At 45.9% G+C, this 27,672-nt stretch overlaps 1 protein-coding gene across 5 annotated transcripts in view; it reads right to left on the reverse strand.

Annotated features, from left to right (window-relative positions):
- Window positions 1-27,672, reverse strand: part of runx1t1 (RUNX1 partner transcriptional co-repressor 1) — an 85,484-nt gene that overhangs the window by 16,328 nt on the left and 41,484 nt on the right. For all 5 annotated transcript variants that reach the window (XM_035620968.2, XM_035620967.2, XM_035620965.2 and 2 more), the window contains exons 2-4: window positions 5,888-6,025; window positions 3,786-4,027; window positions 1,154-1,243 (exon numbers count right to left, since the gene is read on the reverse strand). In XM_035620968.2, coding sequence (XP_035476861.1) covers window positions 1,154-1,243; window positions 3,786-4,027; window positions 5,888-6,002 — 447 coding nt within the window. In that variant the 5' untranslated portion in view covers window positions 6,003-6,025. The remainder of the gene's footprint in view (window positions 1-1,153; window positions 1,244-3,785; window positions 4,028-5,887; window positions 6,026-27,672) is intronic.

Genomic DNA, 27,672 nt, shown 5'->3' on the forward strand with positions numbered 1-27,672 from the left:
AAAAGAGTTGCATCTTTGATTCTGCAGCCATCCCAGTGATACGCTAACCATCTGGCGAGGCGGGTAGAAGGGAAGGGAGGGACTTAGAGGATGGAAAAACAAAACAGATACAGGAAAGGATACCGATACAGAGAAAGAACGACTCAGAAGGTGAATGACAAGAGGAAGGGATGAAGGAAAACTAAAGGATAAGGGAAGGATGTGAGGGAGGAGAGAGGAGAGAGTGGGGACGCAAAGTCCGTCTTTGTGTTGTTAACAGCCAGTAATGGCGGTTTCTAGTGGGACCAATTTCTGCTGCCCGCATCCACACAGGACCTTAGTGGATAATATGAGCTGGTGAATGTCAGCTCTGCAAATTCCCCTCGTACAGACACCAGAAAGTGTCTTGTCTCCATAAATTACATTTACCTCATGTCTGTCACCCAGACACAGAGAGATGAAGAGGAATAAAGATGACAAAGCAGATAAATCAAGAAGAGCCTTGAGGGGAAACAAAAGAAAATACTCAGATGTCCTGCTGACATTCAGACACAAAATGGTCACTATTTCACCTGTAGATACGAGGAGGAAAAAACCCACCAACCCACTTCATTTTTTTTAATCTCCCAGGCTGGAATAAAGAGAAGTGAGGTTGTGAATGAAACACGGTGACTGGTGACAAATGGGCTGAAGCAATGTCACGAGTGGATGCTTAAGAGAGTGCTCCCCCCCCCCGGGTAATATACCAAAGCTAATGGCTGAAAATGGGAAATGCTCGCTGAAAATGCGGCTTAGTGGGATGAAGAATCGATGACAAAACAAGCCTGCGAGAAAGACGAGAAGGAGTCGGGAGAGGAGCGCATGAGAGGGGATGTTGTCCTCGTGCCAAAGCCACATTCGCGCTGCTCTGTTCCTGCACGTTTTTCGGCAAGTTTCTTTGAAAACATAAAAAATAAATACAAATAAACTGGGAAAAATGTAATAAGGTAATTTTAACCTGGCTCTAGGTTAAAAAAAAGGGTGAAGCGCTACTAGTCAGATAATAGGCGCTATTTAATTCTGAGGAGAGAGAAAGAGACAAACTGAGCAAAAATAAATGAACTGAGGAACCGACTGACCATCAGGGAAAAGAAACAGATTTGGTTGACGAGTATTTGTGCACTGGAATATCTACCTTCAGAAAGGGTATGACGAAAGGTCGCAGAGGGAAGTTGGTGGCTTCTTGGAGCTTGGAGTGAAATTCTTCGATGGTTAGCGTGGAATTCTGCAGGAGAGAGAGAGAGAGAGAGAGACGGAGAGAAAACACATGAGTCCATGTGGAAGGCATTAAGCGATAATATTACTTATTGGAAGCTAAGCTATATCCTGGCCCGGAGTGAATGTTTTGGGTTTGTTTGTAATGGGAAGCATGTGTGCGGGCCACAGTGAACAGAGCCGCGGAGGGCAAAGACACACATCTCCTCCAATTAACAAGACAAACACAGAGGCAGGCGTCGCAGCGTCGATCCTAATATAGATGTTGTTGTCTTTTCCAAGTGTACTCTTTTTCACCATTCGTTCAGGGAACCTAAGAAACAGAAATGCAATTGCAGTTGAACTGTGCGTGGACTCTGCAGTCTACTTTCAAATTAGCACGTCAGCTTATTTGTGTCACGGTTGAACGAGAGCTTTGCTTTACTTTCCGTTCAATGAAATGATAAATATTGTGCTGGTAACGCGCGCGCTTTCAGCGGAATTTTGTATATATGCACGGCATCCTCGTCTTTATCGGCACAGTATATGGGAACCTGCCGCGTGGGCACTACTATGCTCCACGTCTGTGTTACCTCCCTCCATCAGTGCCAACTGAATACGGGCCCGACTCTTCTCACAGGCCAGATAAGAGCAAGGTGACCAAAATACATTACAGTAGCGTGGAGTGGATAAGGCATATGTGCAGTATAGGGAGGGGAGTAGTGTATGTACTTAGTGTTTTCTGTACAGTGGCAAACAGGAGGCGTGTTCTTGTATGTTTTTCAAAAGTGGGTTATGTGTTTCAGTTTGTCAAGCCTCCACACCCAAACAAAGTCTAGTCTGATGGAAACTCACAATAATGGCAGACGAGGCAGCAGTGACACTATTTTTTAATTTTTCAACATGAGGTATATACCCAAGATGCAGAGAGAGACTGAAGAGGAGGGAGAACGAGGTGAGCAACGACGCAAACAAAGGAAAAAATGATATCAAGCGAGACGGGGAGCATCAAAAAAAAAAGAGAAAGAGAAAGAAAAGCCGCAGATATTATTTTTCCTCCCCACACTCTCAGCCTTATTTCCCAGACCTGAATTTTGTTACATTCAGCCTTACATCTGTTCGCCCAGATTGCGTAGGGGCTGTTTCTTGACAGCTAGTGAAACCTCCTGAGTCTCTCTCTCTCCCTCTCTCCAGCACACAAGCAGCTAATTAACAGTGTCACTCTTTTCAACAAGGCAGGGGGAGGGACAGAGAGACGGGGATGGGGGGGGGTTGTACAAGCCAAAAGGACACAGGAGAGGCATGTGCATATGCGGTCGGTGAGCAAAATAAACATAGAGGAGCCAAAAGGAGGCTATGCTCTCTGTGGCTAATTAAAAAATTCCTCCCTCCGTCTCCTCCGCCTCCTCCTTTCCGCGCAGCATTCAATCACTATTTCTGTATTCCCTTGTTCGTTATGCTCAAATTTTCTCAGATCACACACGGACAAGCGGTAAATATTTAGCTTTGCGCATGTATTTTTATACCGAATGCTCTTGGCGACGCGGGCCCTTGATACAACCATGTCGGCTGAGCTGCAGAAATACATCTGTCTGATCAAGCCTCAGTTTGATAAATGTATTTTGATGTTCGCGGGGCTTGATTTGTATTTTTGCAGTTTTTACTAATGAAGAAATCTCTGGTGAGGAAAACGTTTCGGGAACTTTCATAGGTCCAGCTGTTTATAGTCGGACACATTTTCGAAAATCATACACTTTTAATTCACTTTATTCACTGGATCTTAATTTAGGTTTTAAATGATCACCGGCAATACTTAAATTTGTTCCTCCTCTTAAAAATACAATCATCATTTTATGGCAATTCCTTTCATTTATTTATTCATAAATAAAATAAAGGCCTAATTTTGCAACTGGCTGACTCCCATTCGGTTATCATGCGCCTGCACAACCTTTGTGAGTTGGATGTTAAAATGAGAACCCCTATCCTTTTCGCCCTGTGCCTCTGGTTTCCCACGCTGCTGTGCGTGTTGTATTGCAATCGTAATAATTGTAATGCAAAATTAAATCCAGAGCGGATCAGGTGCATAAAAATGTCCGTTTGATGGTGTGAGTCAACAAGCTACCTTCAGTGTTTTGTCAGGCATTGTGTTACACTGAAGAAAGTACTAATGAATGTCAATCCAGAACGCAACGATTTGCAAATCTCCCCTGGTGTTTATTTTACACTTGTGCCTGAGGGACCGCATGCGTAGAATTTTTCTTTTCAATGTGAGAAAATAAAAAAAGCCTTTCATGTACACCCCTGATGGTTTTCATTAAGAGCGATAAGTCGCTTAATTCCTCATCACTGTGACTTGACAACTAACCCAACACTAGTTAAACTTTTTTTCTGTCTCAATAAACCCTTTTACATCTGGTGCCTCGGGTATGCCGAACAAATGCTCCGAATTATTCTCAAATAACCTTCTAATTGATTCACTTATCCCTGCTCACTTTCGTCCTGGCGTAGGCTTTCACTCCTGTGAACTACAGCTCACACACACACACACACACACACACACAGTAGCCACTCACCACTAGTCCCAGCACCAGTGTGCGGACCCGCTCGCCGATTTCTGGTGAGATGTCGTTGCCAAACTGCTGTAGCGTAGTGAGGAAGCGCTTGAGCTTGCTGAGCTGCCGGGCGCCACAGGCCGGCGGCAGCTGCTGGTTGGCCAACGAGGATGACGAAGAGGAGCTAGGACCATTGCTGTAGCCATTGGGTGGAGATGGAGCGCCGTTGAGCGCCGTAGGAGAGTGGCTGCTGCCGTTGGTTACTGCGTGAGACAACAACATACATCGGAGTATTAAGGGAAAGGAGGCTTGAAATGAGAATGATTGTATTCTTGGTAAATATAGTTTCCATGGAGACAAACTGTTGTGCTAAAGTGTCACTGGGTTCTCGTTTTGCTGTGTAAAATCTAGTAAAAATAACCGAAGAACCCCTGACTGTGCCTTACACGAACACCAACAGAGGGAACAACACAGGTCAGCTTCATGGAGACCAAACCACTGATTTGGATTGATTTACATTCCCCCGAAAACATTCACAATGCTCAACATTTGTTTCCAATCACTGTGACTTGTTTGATCCTTTGCGGCATCCTCTCATAAAAAACATATTTCTGCATTTGGAGACATGTTGCCTCTCTCCACCTCCTTCTCCCGCTCCCTCCTTCCCCGCAGTCTAAACAAGCAGGGACAGTGTGACCCCGCCCCCCCCCCCCGTCCCCACCCAAACCCCGTCTTGCCAGAGCACAGCGGCAGTTTGTGTGTGAGTGTGTGTGTGTGTGTGTGTGTGTGTGTGTGTGTGTCTACGGGGGAGTTGGTGTACAAAGAAATACAAGGCGGCATAAAGCTTTCCCTCTAATGAGATTAGGTTTTGACTAGCGATCCACTCACTCCCCCTCTGGCCGCCGTCCAAAGCCGCCACTGTAGAGAGAGGAGCGAGACGAGATGCTCCAACTGCATCTGGTAACAATTATGGCGGGTTGAAATCAAAGCATACTGCTTTGTTAAAACCTTCGGCGTGCGTAATGAGAGAGCCGGGGCCGTTCCCCTCTCATCGCACGGAAGCCTCCACGTTAATTGTGGAGTGTGAGTGTTTGCAAGGGTGAGAGAGATACAAAGGGAAGGAGGCAGAGAGTAGAAACCAGGGACTAAGAAAGGGTGAGTAAGAGACTGAAGGAGAACAAACTAATGCCTTTGTTGCAGAGAACCAGAACAACTAATGCAGGATTGAGCGCTCGGAGCGTTTTGAACCACAGGGCCTTGATTCTTTGATTCTAGTGCTCTTCATGCAAGTGGTTAAGTGTGTACTTCTAAGTGAATACTAGGGTGTAATTTGCTCGTCACATCCTATGTTTGCATCATGGCAAAGCTCCGAGGGGTTTGTGAGCGTGGGCATTAATGAACTTGTTGGGGGGGGGGGAGTCGTTGGGGGCGGCTGAAATTTTGAAAAAGCTCAATGCCAATTGTTCAGGAGGTCGTGTGATGTTGATGTTGCATTGCATACCGTGACTATCTTTGTCCCCTAGAAATGACTCTCCTTTACAACTCGACTGCACCAGCAAATAGTTGGATTACGGCAGCAGCAGAGAGGCCAGCAGGTGGTTGGGCTGGATGGCCTAATCATATCAAGTTGAACTATGGTGTAGTCCCTAAGGATATTGTGGTGCAAAAGTTCAGACATTTTGGCGGAGAGCAAATAAATTGTCTGTGAACATTTTACTGATATGTTCCTTAACGATTGCAACTTCCCAAATACATTGATTAACAACATATCCTCATTACATTAATAGAAAACACTATCTGGTAGCAGTTATAACACATTTGCTGTTGCAACTGAATAGAAACATAGCTCCTAGGGGACAGATTTGGAGCATGTGTTTATCTGCTGTTTTAGTGATGCTGTGTTTTTTTTCCTCATGTGTGTTGAGGTGGCACTTATCCAACATTTTCGGAAAATAGCTTTGCTAGATGTAAAAAAAAATATATTACTGTGCCATTCTTCAAGTTGATTGATTTCTCAACGGGCATTGGAAACTTATAGACGAACATAGATTTTTAAAATACAACATAACTGAGGTATGAGGATCCTAAATAATGTCATACAGTATACATCTGGCTTTACTCACATGTCGTGGGAGTGTAGGAGCTGTTGCGTGGTCCTCCCTGTGTGTTGGGTGGGGGCGGCATGGTAGGGGGGGTCAACCTGGACTGTGTCTTGACGTCCGCAGGTGAGTCGGGCATGGTGGAGCGCTTCCCAGTGCGATCTGAATGAGGACGGGGAAGGAAGAAAAAGGAAAGGATTACAATAACATACCAATCCCAACTGTTTAACACCGTAAATAAACAACGTTTCACGGCAACACATTCCACGTGTCCGGATTCAATTTGACAACAAAGCATTTGTGAGTTGCCCCAGACATGCTCGATCTGGAAAGAGAAGGCTCACCACATCATATGTCTTGCCACAATGACACTGATGCATCATGCTCAGACTGTCACTTGGGAAATGAGAGAGGGGGGGGGGGGGGGGGGGGGGGGGGGTGGAGGCTTACAGACAGACGCCCGAGAGTGCAGCGTAAATCTGCAGCGAGTGTGGGTCTCACTCCACTGCCATCTGTGCCATCCTGCATGCCCGCTGTACAGAGGGGCGACAACACCCCTCCCTCCCCTGCTAACGACTGCGGTGCTCATTACACACACACACACACACACACACACACACACACACACACACACGCACACTGGCACGCACCGCCCTAATGCTTGTATCTCTGGAAAACGCGTTCACATCTGTTCGGGACAGGATCACTGCAGACAACCATCTAGTCACTGAACTGATTTCACTTCAAAAACAGACACAAACTTGTGCTTCAGATTTCATCTTCCGCCACACAAAAACGAAAAATAAAAGGAGTCATACCGTCCTTATGCCACTCGTAATACATTTCAAAGATAAAAACATCAAAAACGAAAACATTGCCTTTTCATTACGTGACCGCTTTTCACCTAATTCGGCTGCTTCGCGAAGCTCAGCAGATAACCGAGCACGTCAAGTGTATGAGAACAGGCATCAAGACATTATCAGTCTGGCCCTGGCCTGAGGGCTGAGCCCATATTATACAGGATAAGATACACAACTTCAGTCGGGAACAGCATTGACAAGCCTATCGCAGAGTCAACAGACCGATATCAACTGTCTCCGTGGCACATTGTGAGGGGAAATTATAAAATAAAAGGAAAAGGAAGAGAGAAGTAAGGGGGTGGAGGGCGGAAAATACAGGACAGAGAAGGGAGGGAAGGGAGGAGCTGCAAGAGAAACAAAAGCGCTATCAGTGACATTGGAAACATAAAGCGTTAATCATCCAGAGACACACTCACTGTAATCAGGGTGGTCCCTGTCACACATTCTTCTTATTGCAGGGACAGAGACCCTCAAGTGTGCTTGTAGTTCTTACGTGATGAATATGCCTACAGTGACTCCATCACATGCAGTATTCCACATGATGTTTATGTGCATATTTTCCCCTCAATGTCCATGCAGCCATGCGTGTAAAGATATACTGCGGACAACAACACGAATGCTCTCTGGCCTCCGTGCCGACAGTTTGTGTTTGTATATAGACAAAAACGAAAGAGAAAATACTGATGTGAGAGACAGGACAGTCTAAGCCTGTTGGCTAGGCCCAGGCCTCAGTAGCACCCAGCCTTGCTGCTGCCGAGGTGCAGTGTGACTAAGTACTTTAGTCACGCCAGCTCGGCCTTAGCAGCCAGGCGAGTGAGCGATGGAGATGTCACCGCAGTTCCAAATAGAGCGCGCTCCACGGGTCCGTTTCTGAGTTGGAACGCTCGGGGCAGTTTTGCTTCTTCCGCACGTTGACCCTTGGAGAAACAAGGGGGAAGAGGCGGTATGACGGAACTGAATGAAGCAATCGAGTTTGTCAAAAGACATATACAAGAGAGACATACACCGGTTACGCAGGCGTCATGACCAGTAACATGTTCAGTACACTGACATATATGTTATTATTCTTAAATGCTGCGGAATTGTGGACTTTGAGAGTCCTCGGGAGCTCCCGAAAGCTCCTCAAGGAGAAACAGATCCCATCCTCTATACTCAAACATTGTCGGCGAAGAGTAAAGAGAGGGAAAGAACCATCGCGTCCTCTGCCCAGACAGAGGTCACGCTCCTCCCCGCTAACTGTTACTCTCTGGTGCCGTCCAAGGAGGGGTCGACTGATTAAGTCATTGGGAAGGTGGCACTTATCGGGCTCCCAGCACACTAGCATTAAGTCTGGGTTTATTTCAGGATGAACTGGGAAATGTACAACAAAACACTGAGAACCAGAGCACAACAGACCCTGAACCCAGAAGTTTAGTCTGTAAGGTCAAATGTGGGCTGAGACTGTCAAATTTTAAGGGTTTGACTGAAAAGGATGTTCAATTCTACAGTTGAAATATATATGTATATATATTTTAGGTAAGTGTATCATACTTAATATACTGTAAGCTTGAGCTTAGAAATTGGGGAATTAAATGTGAACGGGAAAAGGCATAAATTGCAGGAGAGACAGCATGAATGGATACCGTGGAAAAAGAAAGAGGGCGAGTGATTGGGAAAGCAGAGTACGGAGGAATGGAGGTGAAAGAAGAGTCAATATGAAAGATGGACGCGGAGAACAGAGCGACCGTCCAAACCTTTAACTGTCTCCCCACTGTGCTGCACATTTGGTAACTGTCTGCCTCGTTCTCTCTCTCCGTACCTTTTTCCACACACGCTCACAAACACACACACCCACTCTTCATCCTCCCAACCTGGCCAGACTGAGAAAGGTTTACTGCTCCAATTTCACCACAGTAAAAAAAAAAATTTAAAAAAAAAGTCTGGATCTGACTATTTATTTTATAAACTCGGGCTACAGCAGAGTGGCGAGTGGAAACATATAGTCTTACCTCTGGCTGCCAGCTATCATATCCTGTGTGCCTGCCGAAAATATGATCTATGAAAATATAAGGTCATTAAAAAAGACGGCCCGGGTGACTGGACCCAAGGCAATTCATCATTTTCCAGTCAAACACAAAGACCTTATATGTGTATACTTAACGAGCCCAAGTTAAATACAGAGAAGTCACCATATCACACATGGTTGCACTTATCCTGTTTCAACTGATCTTTGGAGCTCATGCTTTCCATAGATCTGTATATTGCCTTTTCTAATTGTGTGGTGACTTTTGGCCCAGTCGACATGTTCTATTGTTAGATAGTTGGACTTTAAATCAGGATCCAAATCATCTCGTAATTACTTTAATCTTTTTGACTATATAAGGAAATGGATAGAGTACTCAACGGCTCAAATGGGCAAGATGCAATTTGAAATCAGATGCTGCTGTCCATCAGTCCCTATTGTAGGTTACAAATAATATAATGTAGTTCTTTTTTAAATTCTTTTTATTTAATTCACAGCAAAGGGTGTTACAAGATATGACTGGAACTGAATTTATTTGGGTATGATTGATTCAAAAGGAACACAATTCTTTATTTATTTATTGTTTTTCACAATAAAAGCTTAAAAAGGAAATTTGAAGCACAAAGTAAAAAGACAAAGGGGAAAAAAAACAAAACCAAATCTGGACTCAAGATCCACCTGAACTCCCACATGGCACCACAGGCCCTATGGCAATATGAAAAGATGAGCTTGGTTACAGGCTTGTAATTGGGGATTAACACCTGGGTCAGTGTTATCATTGGATGGCAGTCGCCGGGTAGAAATCAGCGAAACATAAACCCAGAAAGCATTTGAAACTCATCCGCGATCCCTCAGGTGAAGACGAGGAAGGATCAAGAATGAATTAGCGTGAAATCCATGCACACAGTAAACACACACACACACACACACACACACACACACACACGCACTTTCTTTTGTGATTTATAACCACCATCCTCTCTGTTTCTGATTTGATTGAGAGCATTGCGGAGTATATAATGCAGAATAAAATCAATGGCTTCATACAAACCAAACAAGGGCTTCACCCGACCATTCACTCAGCAATTACTGTGCCACTTGAATCAATAGCAATACTCCCTCCATGAGGTAATTTATCCTCTTTGGGGAAAATTAAAAAAAAACATCTTACAAGTGCCGCACAACATATGCCCATCATTTTCACGAGCAAATGTGGCACGTATATCTTGAGATAAAAAACTAAATATATATATGTACAGACAACAGTCAGACCAGCCTCCATTTTATTATGGCCTTAATAGCAAGCGACTTCATGCATAATTCAAATCAAAAAGAACAAGCATTATTAAACAACCTTGAAAACAAAGTTGGGCGTCTCCTCCGGTCTAATACACTTGTTAAAAAGTCAATGGCTGAACTTAAATGCACGTCCATTGTCCACTTATTAGCCCCATCAGTTGATCGCAGGCAAAGGATGGTGGCATTCCAGGACCGGGCAGATATCGATGTGCGGGGCTTTAATGGAAAAGGGGCGATGAGTGCTTTGACTTTGCCTAACTCACTTTACGACTTCTCAGAAGTGCTGTTGTCCAGGAATTAATGGATTGAAGAGGGCGAGGATGGCTGCTGAAGAGGCAGCAACACACTATAAAGGAACAGAAGAGCCTCCCAAATGTGTGTTGATTCATTTGTGCACTCCACGCAGGCAGAGATGCCAAAGCTCATTGACGATCATGCCTACGGACGACAGTGATTTAAGCCTCACAACAGCCACTTGTGGTTTCATATTAAGCGTCATAAAGGAGCTCTTAGTGCAAATATTTGTAGTACAGGTGGATGGATGAGACTCGAACTGATGGGAACACCAGGGCTGGAGTGGTGCTTCAACAAATGCATCTGCCACATTGTTATCCAGCGATCACATTGTACGTGTTGGCGGTTATTACGCTGATATCTAGCGGCGGCAGTGTAGCCAATAGCTCAAATGGGATTACCACAAGACACGAAATAGAAATTTCAACAGTGGCTGAACATCTTGAGGAGATACTTTGCGAGTTGGCCAGAGACTACGAATCGTTACAAAGCGGTTCTATTTAGAACCAGAATTTAGAAATATGCCAAGTGCCCTCACATCCCTCAGAGGCTCTCTCCTCAAACAAAAAAGTTAAAGTTGAATTACTCTTGTTTGTAACTTCCTTAATCTCTTCACAATCTATCTCTCTGACTCATAGGCGCAGTCCTCGAAATAAGGAGAAAGCCTGGACAACTGGATGTCTTCACACTTACATCACCCGTTTGCATCGTCCGTGATTACGCGACCCTCGATGTTTGCAAAATCTCTCTTTCTTTTCCTCTTCGCCTTTCTCTCCCTCTTTGCGTGCACCCCCACTTTCAGTCGGGCTCAAAGAAAGGAGATTTTATCCCCCCGCTGACTTGTGATGCACGTCTTTTCGAAGGTTACATGTAAGTTACATCACTCGCCTAAAACAAGGTTGTTGCAATGAGCGATATCTAGGAGGAGCGCGGTCCCTGAGAAACAGTTCAAAATGTTATAGAGAGGACTTTTTGCCAATCCAAAACTCAATGCTAAAATACAATATTCTATCAAAACCTTACACATTTCATCATCACACACGAGGCTGGAAGGTCATTTCACATTCAAATCACCATAAGTAATGAGGAAAGCATTGCCTAACCGTGGTGTTTTATGTTATTCACAGAGGCTACAATAACTTCAAAGTCTATCATCGGGAGATGGAGTCAAACTATCTCCATTACACACTTCATGAGCTAGAATTGCTTCTGCGTGTATGTATGTGTTTGTGTGGGCTGTGATCATACAGTTGGAGAACCAGAAAATGACGTGATAACAGTGGCGGTAATATGCCACTCGAGAGTACTTCACACAGGCAAATCCCATTCTTCAAAACAACAATGGATTTCAATCACGCTGGGTGCATTTTCGAGAGTTTGGCGGAGGTGACATAAACAATTTACTGTGTACTGGCACCTGTGTGAGCACAAGATTGTATTAGTCAGACATAAGATATCATCATTATGGAGTTGAATGGAAAAATGCATATAGAGTGACCCACTTGTGCCCTGCACACACACACACACACACACACACACACACGCAGACATAATCTAAACATGCGTAATACCTTTAGCACACACACACTGATCTGTTGCTGTTGAGGTGCCAACTGTGAGTCAGTGGAGCTGCAGGAAGCCCCGTGAATTGAGCAGTGATGTCCACAACATGCCAATGTCTGCGCATGACGGTGCCTCCGGGTGTGTTATGCTCACACACACACAAACACACACACGTGTACACACACAATACACAATAACGTGTGAAGAGAGGGAGCGGGACGGATAGGTAATGAAATAGATGAAGCGATACGGAGATGGCCGCGATAGTGGCTTGCAGCGATTGCTCTGCGTGCTGGGCACAGATGTGGAGAGGGGGAGCAGGGGACGAACACAAGAGAGAGAGAGAGAGAGATGAAAATGGAGAGAACGAGAGGACGGATGTGTTGAAGAGCACAGCTGAGGGACAGGTGGGGCGATTGAGATTCAGGCGGCGTGCGCGGAGAAACAAGAGGAATCCATCGGTATGCAAGTGGAGTAACCTCTCCTCTCTTTCCATCATCCCCTCCTCTAGACCATGCACTCACACACACACACACACACACACACACACACACACACACACACACACACACACACACACACACACACACACACACACACACACACACACACACACACACACACACACACGCGCGCGCACACACACGCGCACACAGTTTCGTCGGCAGCCAGATGGAGCAGTATGCAGAGCATGTCCCATCAAACTCCACCCGCTTGTCAAGAAGATGTATGGATGCTACGCCCTACCGCAAACCCACAAACACACAAACACACAAATACATCCACAGAGCTGCTGCAAGGATGCATGCTCTCACTACAAGCAAAACAACACAACTCTCTCTCTCTTCTCTCTCTCTCTCTCCCTCGCTCTCTTATACACACGCACGCACACACACACACACACACACACAGATCTGATTTCCATCATCTCATTTATTTCGCTCCCCAGCAGATGCAGGAAGCAGAAGAGAGCTGCACCACCATCAGTGGGTCCCTTTGGACTTGTCTCTTTTTTCCTTTCTTCTCATTTCTCTTTCTCACTTTCTCTCTCTCTCTTCCTCTGTTTTCCTCTTCTGTCTCTCACTCACTCACAAACACTCACTCACTCACTCTCATTTTCTCAACGTCGGTCCCACCCTTCTCCCCCTCTCTCTTCCTGCGTCGTGGAGACAAACATGATGAACACATATTCCGACCGAGTGACTGCTCCTGTTCACTGATGGCTGCTGCTTCATCTCACCACCCAACAACAATCACAGATGATAGATGGATGATTGAGCACAGTGTGAAATAGCGCCTCCTTCTCTAATGGGGACGCAATTGCATTTAATGCAAACATCGAGATTTAAATGTTGCATCGTGGGTTCAACTCTCAGTGAAATCTCTTTTCAAAATGTATTTCAAAACGTTGATGTTAGTTCAAAAAATTAGCTCTCCTGTGTATTTTGATGTTTGCCTTTCCTGGCGTCCTCAGAGTCTAAACAAACATTTTTTTTCAACTTATCGTGGTTGTAGAATTTTTGTAATGGGTAATTCATATTGAAGTAATTTGTCACAGGAAATTATCTTTTTCTGTGGACTGGTACTGTTGAATGTTTAAGCAGTTTAGTGTTAAATATGGTTGTACTAATCTGAGGAGCATTACCTTACCGTCGTTTTGCAGAATATGCTACATTTGGGGTTGTTATCATAACATATCTGAAAAATGGCTCGTCCACAATGTAGGAGTGTCTCCTTGAGACCATCTAATACTGGAGGAATGTTGGGGTCGAAGGTCACAGCGTTCACTTGAAATGAAATATTTGTATTATGAAAAAAAGGGCTGATTTAGAATAAACACAGCTGTATAGATAATATAATAAGACGACAAAAAACAATAAGTGACAGTCTGCAGTATCCAAAATATGCATTTTCCCTCCGTCATTCCACTAAATGTTTTGAGTCTCAAGAGTGCTTTGCATCCATTCTGCCTCAAATGATTGCACTATTATTCCCAAATGTCATAAATATGTAAGACATGTAGACCGAGTATGATAGTGAAAGAGCGATGGCACAATCACAGCACTGGAGCATTGTATTTTTCTCTGTGTTACATTGTGTATTTACACTTTTTCAAGCCAGCAAAGACATAAGGAGATTTCTCAATCGCACACAAAGGTCTGAACACCATCTGTTCCACCACACAAACATTAACATGCGCACGCCGGCACATATGCGCACAAACAGAAAAAATACATGAACTAAACATACAAATCCAGCATCCACCTTATACTAAACACACACACACACACACACACACACACACACACACACCCACACACTGGACAAAAAACGTATGTGGTGTATAACATTAGAAGCCCCTCACTCGTTTTCAAAAAATAGATTTATAGTAATGTCTGTTTTACCCATCTGTTGGAACAAGGTCTCTCTTGCAGAGAGAGGGAGAGGAAGCAAGTGTTAAAGAACAATAAAAGTGATTCACGGTGCCCGTTACACGTCCTCTCAAATCAAACCCATTCCTACCACATCTTGTTGCCAGGCAAAATTGAACTACAGGGCCTTGTAAAAGAAAAGACAGGCAATGGGAAGGGGTGGTGGAAAGAAAATTCCACAGCAAGTGGGTGAAGGAGGGGAAGAAAAGGGTCAGGGAGAGGTAGAGGTACAGAAAACATGAAGGGTATGGACAGAGGGAGACAGCGAGAGGAAGTGTTGGGCATTATTTTATGAATAGCTGAACTGAAACATATCACCATTAGACATTTTTTTCCAAAGCACGGCCATGCGGGGCTCAACACGTTTAGAAAAACCTTTGAAAGTGTGTTTATTTGTCCGAAGCTGGGCTGTCATTGCCATTAACAACATGATGTCAAAAATAAAGACACGAATGTTATTGTTGAGAGAAAAATAGAGTGATATAATTCAGACGTGAGCGCTCGGTGAGCTCGATTTGTCCTTTTGATGGAAGGCAGCCTATTGAAAATTGCTTTCCTTCCATACAGTTTGATTTGTTTCTGGTGCCATGCTGACACGGGGCCAAGTGAAACCAAATGGATCTGGGTATTTTCCCAGGCAAGACTCCGCGCCAGCACAGGACAACTCGCACAAAACACTGAATGCACATCATAAAGCTGATTATCTCAGCTTCATGCGGCCGGTGGGTTTCCTTCCTTGCCTCAATTGATGAGTGGCTGAGAAATAATAAAGTTGCTGCATACACTGATATTGAAACGGGTTTAATGGTGTAGTACACGACAACAACAACCTCACGATGGGAATCTCATCGTCAGACGACGACACAAAGCTTTTCTGCAGTAAATGTAAGTGACACGAGCACAAGCATCGTACACAAAACCATCTATGAACTGCTTGACCCTTGTGGCATGAGCACAATTTAAAATCACTGATGCATCCACTCCATCTCTAAACACAAAACACATTGATACACACTGATGCACACACACACACACACACACACACGCCCAAGTGGCAATTTGTATCTGTTTGCCCCCTTAAGCTAGATGGAAGCTTCTCTCTGCAACCAATTTATATCTCTGCGTGTATGTGTGTCCATGCTAAAAGGAATCATATCCCTGTCCTCGGGAGCAAAATCAATTTTCAACAGACAGTAAAGGCCCTCATGTTTTACATGTCGGTTATCTTTTTACTATGTGGAGAGAGGCAGAGGCACAGAGGGAGCTGGAGGAATGGGGGACTGCTGGATGGATGGAGAGATATGCAATGTTGGCAGTTATTGTGTGGGATGGGTATAAAAACAGTTGGGGGATGAAAGGACGAAAACACGTGTGGAAAACAGTCCCAGGAAGAAGGAAGAAGTAGGAAAAGGGAGGTGAGGACACTGGGGAAAAAAAAAAGGGGGGGGGGGGGCTGAAAACGAGAGATAACGCGCCTATGAGAGACAGACGGGGAAATCAAACGCAAGAGGCAGAGGACGGGCGCAGAAAAGAAAAGGGTGCAGAGGCTAACAGTAAGGCAGGGAGGGGTCCTGGGGGGGGATGGAACAGCCCGTCCGCCTGGTGTTTTCAAAATATCACATGACGGCTGCCATGTGTTGGAAATTACTGCCGCTTAACTATCTTCCCCAAAACTGCTCCGAAAAAATATGTCTGCAATTTATGAAATGTGTTCCAGGACTCCTCTAAGTAGAACCAGATTTGCAAGACTGGGGGGAAAAAAAACGAGAAAAAAAAACTTAACCCCTCGCCGCCCCTCCTCTGAAAACCGCTACTCTTTTCTTTTTATGCTCCCTCTCTCTCTCTCTCCTCCATCCCTCCCTCCTTTCCCCTGCAGGAGGAGATGCTTAAAAAAAGGGTCTTAGTCACATCTGGTGAGCAGAGAGCGAGAGAGTGGTGGCTGGTGTGACCTCGCATCAGGGCATTTCCAGGATTACATAGTGTGCCTGTGCGCGTGCCTGTGCCTGTGTGTGTGTGTGTGTGTGTGTGTGTGTGTGTTGCGTTGCGTGTGCTCGTGTGATTTGGTGACCATGGTTTGCTAATGGCTCTGAGTGGCTGAGAGTATGACTAGAGACCAAGACAACAGAGGGATGGCCTCTGCACACACACACACACACACACACACACACACACACACAGAGCCAGGTCAGCGATGTGTCTTTGTCTCTCCTTAACACACTTTCATCTCTTTCCTCTGATCGCGTCACCTCTCACTGTCTCGCCTCCCTGTCAGCTCACAGCCGTCTGAGTCCACTGACAAACATGGAGTGCATCTCAACAGCAACAATAACGGTTCACAAAGCTTTGACACACGCGCACCTCGGAAACATCAGTGACGGAGAAGGGGTTTATGTTGGACTCGCTCTCTGCGTTTCAGCGGTTCAGTGCATTTTTCTTTTTTTCTTAATGCGGAAACATTTTAATTTATTTTGTACTTTGTATTTTCTTTCCTCGAAACACCTGTGACCTTCCGGTGTGAATAAGAAGCTGCTCATTTGTGATCCCTCTATGTTTTACTCTTCTATTTCTGGGTCATCATTAACTAAAAAAAAAAGCAAAAAAGCGGTGAACTATGTTTTTATTGCAATTGGAAACAAAACAATTTTTCTCTGTCTGAAAACTGTGCTCCTCGTTTTAAGAAAATGATTGTAGCTTTCAATTACAATTGTATACATGGTGTATATGCATTTGATAAATACACAAATTGCAAAAACATGGCATTGTTTCTTGTCTACTTTCAGCCCTGGGTGGCAACACTCCTCTGAACGGAGCAGTGCAACTTTTCTCAGACTTCATTAAAGTCAACTCTGCACTGTGGGACACATGTTGCCGCATTTGTTCTGCACAAAGTGCGTCCGATCACTGACCTTCCCACATCAACCCCCCCCCCCCCTCAGGCAACGCAGCAGCTCTTTTTTAACCAGCACAACTCTGAACCCTGTCCCCGCACCCACCGCCCGTACCACTAATAGCGACATCACAGCGATCCCATTGTTTGGTTTTTCTGCTGCATGAACACAAACACACGCGCAGCACACTCTCACACACACACACACACACACACACACACACACACACACACACACACAGAAGGGGGGAGAGCGAGAGAGAGAGAGAGAGAGAGAGAGAGAGAGAGAGCGCGACTGAGACACACACGCAGCCTCACCGCTCTCCAGTGCTACAGATGGATGCCACCACTCTCTCTGGACTGTTGCCAGCGCCAGCTAGTGAACAGCTTGCCTGGCACAGTGCTCTGTGTGTGTGTGTCTGTCAACGTGTGTGTGTGTGTGTGTGTGCGTCTGTCTGTCTATGTGTGCGTGCATTTGTATGTGCCTGCAGAAACAGTAGCGAAATAGCCTTGCACAGATGGGTGGCCAAAATCCCCCCCCCCCCCACACACACACACACATAGAATACACAGACACAGACACACACACACACACACACACACACACACACACACACACACACAAACACACACACCCACACACACACACACACACACACACTCACTTACACACATAGTGTCTTGGTTTTGCTTTTCCAACCTGCCACTCGCTGCCTCTTGCACAGCTGCTTCCTCAGAGGCACACACACACAGTATACACACAGCAGAGGATTGTGATTCCACACAAGCACGCACGCACACACACACACACACACATCTGTGCTTAGTTTACACTTCCCGTTTAAGGCATGGGAAGTATAAAGTCCACACTCCCTGCCCACGTGCACACACACACACACACACACGCGCGCGTTGCCGCCACTACTCCCGTACCACCAAAGCCCACGCACAGACAGAAATATGCATTCCACTCAAGTACACACACACAAACACTTGCGAATGTGGTCCTTTATCCTCAGTAGTTATTCAACCTTGTGTGTATCTGCTTGTTTCCTCAGCACACGGAGAGGAAAACATCAAGGCGTTCAGCTGGAAAGCCTCCAGTGCTGGCAACCTGCCAGCAGAGGCCTATAGATCGGCATGATCATAGGAGTGTGTTAAGACACATCACTGTTTAATGATTTCACAATGAAATTGAGACATGAAAGCTCTTGCTTGGAACAATAGAAGTGTAATTACAAAGCAGCCGTGTACAGTTGAAACTGTTTAAAACGCCCGAGGTGTGATGTGCATGCTTGCGAGGGTCTGATGCTACTTCATGCTTTGACTATGTGTGTTTTTTCCCCTCTCCATTTGCCGCCACTGTACAGTAGCAGATTCGCGAAGTGCCGATTTTTAAACCAAGATTTCTCGAAGTCAGGAAGGTTTCATGTTGACACGGGGTGAAAGGACGCTCTGCAAGGATGGAACAAAGGCAGAGAAACTTTACAAACTGAATAAGTCAGTTGGTAGACAGCCTGCTAGTCAGTCAATGAGCTTAGGTGGCTGGCAGCAGGTTCCCTCGCCCCGGTACATAGGGGAGAGCATGGTGGCTGGCAGCGCCAACTGTGCACTGCGTCGCCGTGCCAACTCTGCCAGCCTTGCAGTGTCTGTTTGCCAGTGCCATCTGGGAAGAACAGCTCTGTGCACATACAGTACCTCTCCTCAACTCAGAGGGCACACACGCACACACACACACACACACACACACACACACACACACACACACACACACACACACACACACACACACACACACACACACACACACACACACACACACACATGTGCAGGGAAGACACACAAGAAAGCAAGGGCAGACATGCGCTCCACATACATGCATCGTGCACAAATATGCATGGCACGAACACTGCGCACGCACACACACAATGGCGCACACGCACATGCACAGCCGGCCACTGACAGCTCACCATCTGTGAGCTGCCTCCGACTTCTTCCCTCTGCTTCGTTCTCTGCCCTTGTTTTCTGCTTTCATAAACTCTCGGCCCCTCTCCTCGCTCCCTCACTTTCTCCCATCACGCCTCTCCTTATCGGATGAATTTTCCCGGACACGGACCCCCTGTGCTATGTCACGACCACCGGCGTGTTGACACTTAACGTGTACTTTCATATCGTGGCTAAGATGTGCCATCATTTGACGGATCGTTTTTCCGGTTACAGATCAGATGAGGGACCACCACAGGGTCCAAAATACTGTTGCCAATAAATATAAGTTCCTACGTGAAAACCGGAGAGGAAGGTGAAAAACATGGGAACAGAAAAGTCATGTTACACAGTGATCCTCTGCAGAGAGACTGAACATGAGAACAGAAGAGAAAACAAAAGCCAGGGGAGAGGGAGAAATACAACGATGAAAGCAGCTTAAATTGAAGGAGGAGTGGAGGAGAGCCGGGGAGAAAGGAAGAGTAGGGAGGTAATATGAGTTCAGTACCATGGAATTCACATCAAAGAAAAGCTAAAACAGGTCACTGTCTTTAACAGAGTTTAGCCTTGGGTGAAGCTCTCGCTCACATGTTTCTCATTGAAACCCTCTGAACCACTGTTCGAAAACGAAGGCCAAAGAAAGACACAAGTACACGTCCTTTTTTTGTGGGGGGGGGGGGGGGTTGTTTTGTCTGTTCTGCCGCGATACGTTCACATGCGATTAAGTCAATTTGCCCATTTGCTGAACATGGTATCGAAAAAAAAATCAATGTACTTTTCCAGATGGTGTTCCATTTATCTTAATATCTTTATTCCTACATCACAGTTTAACAGCTTGAGTCTTGGAATAGGACCAAGCCATTACTTTCCTCCTCTACAACACAACAGCTGTAATATTTAACATCACAAATATCCCCTCTCTTTCTGTCCCTCGCTCGGTTTATTTCTTTCTCCTCTCACCGCTATCTGCAATAACTGATTGTTTCACAGACTATCGACTCATCCCCCCCCCCCCCCCCAGTCACCAACGTTCTTCTTCCTGCTCTCCTTTTTATCACATCCACCCATCCTCCTCTATCTCTGTTCTCCCCTCTGTCCTTCTCTCTCCATCCAACCTCCCCCCCATCCCCAAAAAAACCCATCACATGCTCTGGCCTCAGCAGAAGAAGTAGCCTCATTACAAAACAAGGAAAATCCATTTGGAGCAGCCGTCTGCTGCTTCTCTGGCCCCCTCCGAACTCTCTGGAGTAGAAATGCCCCACATCTCTCCTCTCCCTTTGCATCCCTCCCTTTCTCATTCTTTCTCTGCATTTTTCTTCTCTGCGCCAAGATGAAATGGGCCGTATGTGAAAACACAAATGTCCACTAATGTCGCTCCGGATGTTTTCTGGAACTAAGTAATATTTTCAGAAAATGTCAGAGTGACCCCATGTGAGAATACAGCAGGTTTAATATTACGTTTAATATTGAATTACTGACCAATTCTACACCAGGTTGATCTATTTGAGAAGTTACCATACCAGGCTAAAACAGGTAAACAATGTTATAGTAAAATTGGCAAAAAATGACAATAAAAAATCCCACTGTTTATGCCAAATGTATCCAGTACCAAGAGGAAACATTCATTTTTGTTCAATGACCTTAAACTCGTAGTGTAGGTCCATTAACTAATGGATTGGATCGATTCTCAGCAGTGGTTTTTGCAGTTAGAAAATAAATCACTGAACCATTTCCTGTCATTTTTTCTCTGCTCTCTCCTCCTCATTTCTTCTCTCCGTGTACCTCTCCTCTTCGTCCTGCATGGTTCCCTTTCCTCTTTCCACTCTCACTATGCCTCTGCATTTATTTTCAACCCCTCATCCGTCCCTCCAGTGCTCTCCCTCTCTCGCGCTCGCTCTCTCCTTCTGCTCTGCCATCATCGCAACATCTGATTAACATATGTCTGGGCTTTCACTCCCTGTCAGCTTGCAGGCATCTGCACACATGCACACACCCACACTGGCACACACGCACTCATCCAATCTCATCCACCATGTCTCGGGTTCAGGAGGGTATAGAAGACAAAGAATGGCACCGAGATTCCCCTGATCCTCCTTTTAACTGCATTTACATCCATTTCTCTGTGTGTGTGTGTGTGTGTGTGTGTGTGTGTGTGTGTGTGTGTGTGTGTGTGGGTGTGTCCACAATAATGCGGATGAGAGACAAAACATCTTAACATTATTGCAAGCCACAAGCCTCATGTTCCCTAGTGAGCTGCTTAAAATGCCAGTAATGGAGGAGAGAGAGAAAAGGATAAAGAACTATAATAAGACAGCAGGAGAATTGAGATAGAAATGGATGAGAGAGAGAATTTGTGTGTGTGTGTGTGTGTGTGCGTGCTGATACACAACAGCGATAGCTCCACCGGCCCCCCTGAGACTTGTGGCCCCTAAAATTACTCACACTCACATACGCATACTCATATTTCCTCTCATAAGCAGACATTGATACAATGGACGTAGTTTTTTCAATAAACAGTAGGAAGTTGAATTCATATCCCATCTTCCAGTTATTGTAATCAGAGATCTGTTATCGATTATTTGCGAACCCTTTAGTGCCTGGAAGGCCCGCCATTCTAACCAGGGTATGATCAGTCAGAGCTTTTTACCTGATGAGGATTCATTGGCTCACAGCACCAATGAAATCATCTCATGTGTGTGGAGGCGCGGTGCAGCAGGACGCCGAAGCCTCCTTTCGAGCCGTCTGTTCTCACTGTCCCAGATTGCCTGGACGCGGTCCCACTTTCACCATCTCGTCCCCAACAAAAACATGTAATGACAGCAACAGACGTGGGCAACCAAACAAATACTCAGGCGAGGAGCTTGCCAGAACGCCTCGTCCGGCTGACAGCGACAACAGCTCCGCAAAACTCAGAGTAGTGATGATTGCTTGCATTGGTAGTAATACCTATGATTTGACATGTTTGTTACAGTGGCATTCCCTGCCATTTGGACACTTTTGTCGAAGGAACAACTGCATTCAAGGCACTCACATTGCAAATATCACAATTACAATTGTATGGGATATGAGTCTTGCTGTGTTCAATTTTTCGTGTGAGCGTGTCTGTGAATGAGAATCAGGGGCTTACTTTGTGCAAGTATTAAACAAGTCAAATTGCCGGGGAGCTACACCACTGTTGCTTTAAGTAAGCTTGTTGAATCCAAATGCCGAAAACATATATTTCCCTTATTTCTTGTCTCCTGTCCTGCCTCCTAACATCCCCCTTCACCTCTTATTCAGACTATTAAAGAGTCATTCTCAGTGTATGGGTTAATATATGTGCTGAAATTCAAAACAGGCGAATAAAAGGCTTTCTTCATACAAGCGCATTAACAAACTGAATAGTCACACATGCTGATGAGGATGGTAGGGGGATTTTATTGAAGCGTCAACGCCGTTTTGTGTGGGACGGAGCCATCCTGGGAGTATCGTGTGTGTGTGTGTGTGTGTGTGTGTGTGTAAGGAGGGGTCGCTCGCTTCAACAAGAATGAATGGGAGTGACTTTTTGTGGAAGACTTGATAAACTCAATAGAGCTTTGAAGGGCCCACTCAATGATGAGTCAATGAGGTGGACTTGAATAGTGGGGGTGATGGAGTGAGGCAGACACACACCAAATGCTCTTGCTCGCCCTCTCTCTCTCTCACACACACACACACACACACACACACACACACACACACACACACACACACACACACACACACACACACACTGAACTCCCATGAGACAGCCTTTGGCCACTCCATGTGTGTAGGTTTAATGGCACATGGAGAGTTGCGAGCGACAGCATGGGAAGCAGGAAGAGAAATATGCAAAAAGAGCGTTTTGATGCGAAAGCATGTAAATACAGGCTATGTGTTTTGTATGTGCAGTACACACCACAACACACCGCACTCACACTGACCTTCGAGGCCCTTCCACTGTCTCCTTTGCCCAATAACTCCTGATTGTGCGCTGTCTGAGAATGATGTGTGTGTGTGTGTGTGTGTGTGAACACAGTTTACACCCCAGTCAAGACGATTACTGATTCTCTCTACCAGAAGGACATAGTCTGAGAGAGACACACGGGAATAAATGGGCAAAATTGTAGCGGAGAGGAGGGTGGGGAGAATCATAAAAAAAAAGGGATGAGAGATAGAGGGAGTTAGCGAGAGACTGGCAGACTGATACACAGACACACACAGGCACACACACAGATGGAAAGATAAATGAGCGGATATTCTGGCAGCGCAACACAATACTGAGAGAAAAGGAAAGGGAACATCAGGGCAAACGTCAGTACTCTTCCTCTCTGTGACTTTCTCTCCCTCTCCCCTCTTTTGCTGTCAAAAGTTGGCCAAAGATGCCCTCAGCTTTAGTGCAATCTGATGTAACTGACCAGAAACAGAGTCTCAATAGCGCATATCAAACACAGTCATACCCCGTCCGTCACACTGAGAGGAGGGGGCCGTGTGAAATCTGTCCAAAATGTCTCGGACTGTAAACTGGACAGTTAGTGTATTTACCTGTCTAAATAAGCCTCTTAATGAGGGTGCATGGGTGCCCTTGTTTCACGTCAATGAATGTATAATGAAAGTGAGAAGAGAAGAGAAGAGAAGCATGACTCAGAGATGACACATAGCAAAAGGGAGGATGGAAGAAGAGAAAATGGTTGACATGAGATACCAGCTTGGTGCAATGGGCCACAACAAACACTCCACTAGGTTGCACTCAACTGCCCCTCCTGCCACTGTGTCACACATTGCCTCTGTGTGTGTGTGTGTGTGTGTGTGTGTGCATATGCACAATGGCTGCAAGTGAACAACAACTCTGGGAGAAGGGAGGCTACACGTGGGCTCGGCTTTTTGTGTGTGCATAAGCGAGGAAAAAGAGGGCGCTGCAGAAGGACGCCGAGCGAAAGCGAGTGTAGTCGGAACGGTGCAATCAGCGGAGGAAAAAAAAGAAGCGGGCGAGAGACCCCCTGGGCGTGCGGCAGGTCCCCAGCCATCTGGACACTCTCCTTCCCTCCTCCTCCTCCCACTCTCCTCCCCCCTCCTCTTCCTCTCCTCTGCCGACTGGTGTTCTATTCATGGCGGACCCATTTCACCTTTCAGTGTGTTACGCCCGCTCGCCACAATACATGCTAATGAGGTGGAACAAATGACTTTTTTTTTTGACCGTGGGTGCATGCGTGTGTGCGTGTGTTTGTCTGTCTGTGTGGGTGGGTGGATGGGTCGGTTGCTGAACTCTTCCAATCTCAGCTGCTTGCAACCAAACCAGTTGCTTTACTGCAGTAAGAGTTGTTAATGGTTATGCAGAATATTATTCCTCACCTCAAGGCACAAATAGAAGAAGATGCTTGATTCGTAAGCCACTGGAAACAGTGAACTATCAATATATCCAATAAACCTTAGAGTCTAGGGGAAATGCATTTTAAATACACTTCCCGCTGTGCCTCAAGGATCAACGGCAAATAAACCGTATGATCACAATAGGGGCGCTACCCAATTTCCAGCTTGGTCAGCCTCAACCAGTCCCTATAAATCCTCACTCATGGCCAACTTCCATTTAGCCAGCGCTGAGCGACTTGGCCCGGTTCCAATCTGATCCACTCACCAATGATAAAGTGGAGGGGTGGCTGTCAGAAGAGACAAGAGGAGGGGAGAGAAAGAGAACAATTCCACTTCTCTGTAGCACCGATGACACGAGATGAATGGAGCGCCTGTTTTGTTGCGACGGCACACGAGACGGCACAACTGACATCGGCAAACAGGGAGAAAAACGGGAGGGAAAAAAACCTGAACCAACAGCAAGCAAGGGAGAAAAAGGGAGAGCTAGGCAGTTGAAAGATTGAGGCGCAAGATAGAAGTCGGAGAGAAAAGAGTGAAAAGAAGATGGGAGACATTTGTGAGCAGATGAGACACAACAATGGGGGAAAGGGAAAATGTGTGTGAACACAGACAGGATGACATAAAGTTTGTCGTCGTGGGAAGGAGTTGCTATTCTCCTCTCTGTACATCACTAGGTGGCGCTAACGATACATCTGTACACCTGCCACCTCTCTCCCCTTTCCCTCTTCCTCCCTCTCTCCCTCTCTCCATGGTGAATCACTGTGACAGCCCGGCTCGGCAGTCATAATTAACCGAGTGCACCAGCGCTCCACGCGGCCCACCACAGTGAGCCAGGGGTCTCAAAGGGACGGAGCGGACCGAGGTCCCAGTTTGTAGATTCGCTAAAGGGAGCTATGGTTGTGGCTGTGAGTGTGTGTGTGTGTGTGTGTGTGTGTGTGTGTGTGTGAAGAATTATGTGTGTGTGTGTTTCTTTAAAACCAGAGGACACGCTGTGCAGATAGCACAGATATGTGCATGCACTAAATGATGTGCTTTCATCCCATTGGCAACTCAATGACAAAGGTAATGAGGGTCAAGTGTGCCGACTTCAGGTTGTTCTTAAAGGTGGAGGGAAAGAAAACGGTCTCTTCTCAGACAGCCATTCAGTGTTGACCAGCATTTTCAAAATGAAAAACACAGATTTGTTCTGTAACAGCTGTGGAACAAATTGTATTATTAAGTTATTTTAACACCCGGGGCATCCAATTGAACCACAGCATCCTTCTTATCAAAGTCACAGTTCTCCCAAAGCGAGGGAAGCAACTTACATGGCTTTAGCTGTTTCCACAAAAATAGCCCTAAACTCTGTTTCACAGCAGTCATGATGGAAACGGTGCCACAGTTCCTTTAACTAGTACAGCAACAGGAACCAGACCATTCCTGGCTCCCCTCCCGGCCCCCGGGGCCCAGGGCCCAGCCCAGTTCACCACACAATGGGCCTGCAGAATGAGAGGAACCACTGGCCATCCAGAGATAGCCCCGCTGGTCAGGAACCAGAAAGGGAACTAGAAGGAACCTGGGGGGGGGGGGGGGTCGGGGGGCAGAGGATGGGAACCCAGAGAGAAAGGGAGAGGAGAAGGGTGGGGATGGTTGGCTGGTTGGGGTCAGGATGTGTGTGTGACGGCGACAGTGTTTGTGTGGAAGACAGTGTTGCGGAGTTGAGATAAATGTCTTGTTCCCGTGCAAAACACGCCATGACTTGCACACACGCACACACTTGGTCTCGCTCTCTCCGGGTCCAGGATGTTTTTGCTTGTTTTCAAGTAATTAAAGCTGGAACAGCGATTGTGGAATGGAAGGCGGATGAAGGATAGTTTGGTGGGGGGGGGGGGTGGCCCTGGACCTGACCCCACTGTCCTGGCTCCTGCCCTGGGTAAGCGGACTGTCCTATCTGTCTTCCTCAGACACTGCCTGGGGCATCAAACATGGAGACAAACACTAAAAAGCAGAGGTGCATTAAGTCGGAGGAGAAAAGCCATCGGAAATGTGGCCCTGGTCCTCCTGACCAGACCTGCTCGCTGCTGCTCTGTTTTGGTGGTCTGCAGTGAAACACACACACACACACACACACACACACACACACACATATATATATATATATATATATATATATACAGACACACAAAGTGCCCACTGTTTCCATGACAACAGGAGCAGCAGATATGCTCACCAAGCTGTCAAAGGACACGCGCACGCAAACAGTGCTAAGGTGCACTTCTTAGGCTGCTGCACGAAAAAGAGACAATTACTGGAAATAAAGAAAAGGGAGGAAAAAGAGGCAAAATGAGAGTGCTTCCAGTACTTCAAGTAAAAATGTATTTTCTCAAAACCCTGTGCATCCTCACCTGTCGTTCCCTGAAACACACTCGCCATGTGAGTGGCTGGTAAAATAAAAACCTGCGTCCTTGCCTTTTCCCCTGGCACAAGGGCACTATTACTGCGGCTCTCGGACACGAGAGAGAGAGAGAGACAGAGAGAGAGAGAGACAGAGAGAGAGAGAGAGACAGAGAGAGAGAGAGACAGAGAGAGAGAGAGACAGAGAGAGAGAGATGGACCGTCTGGCCGATGCTAAATCAAAACCACTCAGCACTATCAGGATTGATGGTTTTCCAGGGGATGGAGGGATGCTACGGTTTGTGAATATGTGTACGTGGTGGAGGCATTACTTTTGTATCATGCAGGGTTGTTGTCTCTGCTATCACTTAGTCCTGAATGAGTCAAATTTTGGGGGGAATTCACGAGTAAAATGTTCTCACTCTGTCACATTCATGCTGCGGTCGAGATGCAGATGCAATTGGCCCGGTGTGAATGAAACACTGGCACATTTCAAATGAGGAGAAGCGTTGAATTCGAAAATGTGAGCCCACACGCTGTAGCTGTTTGCTCTCATAAAAAAGAAAAGAAAAGACAAAACAAAAGATAATCCAAAAATGAAACTGCACGCCTCTATACCGATCTTCATGAAAGAAGGCAACCTCACACTGGCAATCATCTGAGAAGCATGAAGTTCCTTTTTTGCTGAAAGCTATGTGTGACATATTTTACAAGCTTTTTCTCTCACATTCTGTATCATGAATGGA

The sequence above is a fragment of the Scophthalmus maximus genome, chromosome 22, assembly GCF_022379125.1.
Source record: "Scophthalmus maximus strain ysfricsl-2021 chromosome 22, ASM2237912v1, whole genome shotgun sequence".
NCBI lineage: Eukaryota > Metazoa > Chordata > Actinopteri > Pleuronectiformes > Scophthalmidae > Scophthalmus > Scophthalmus maximus.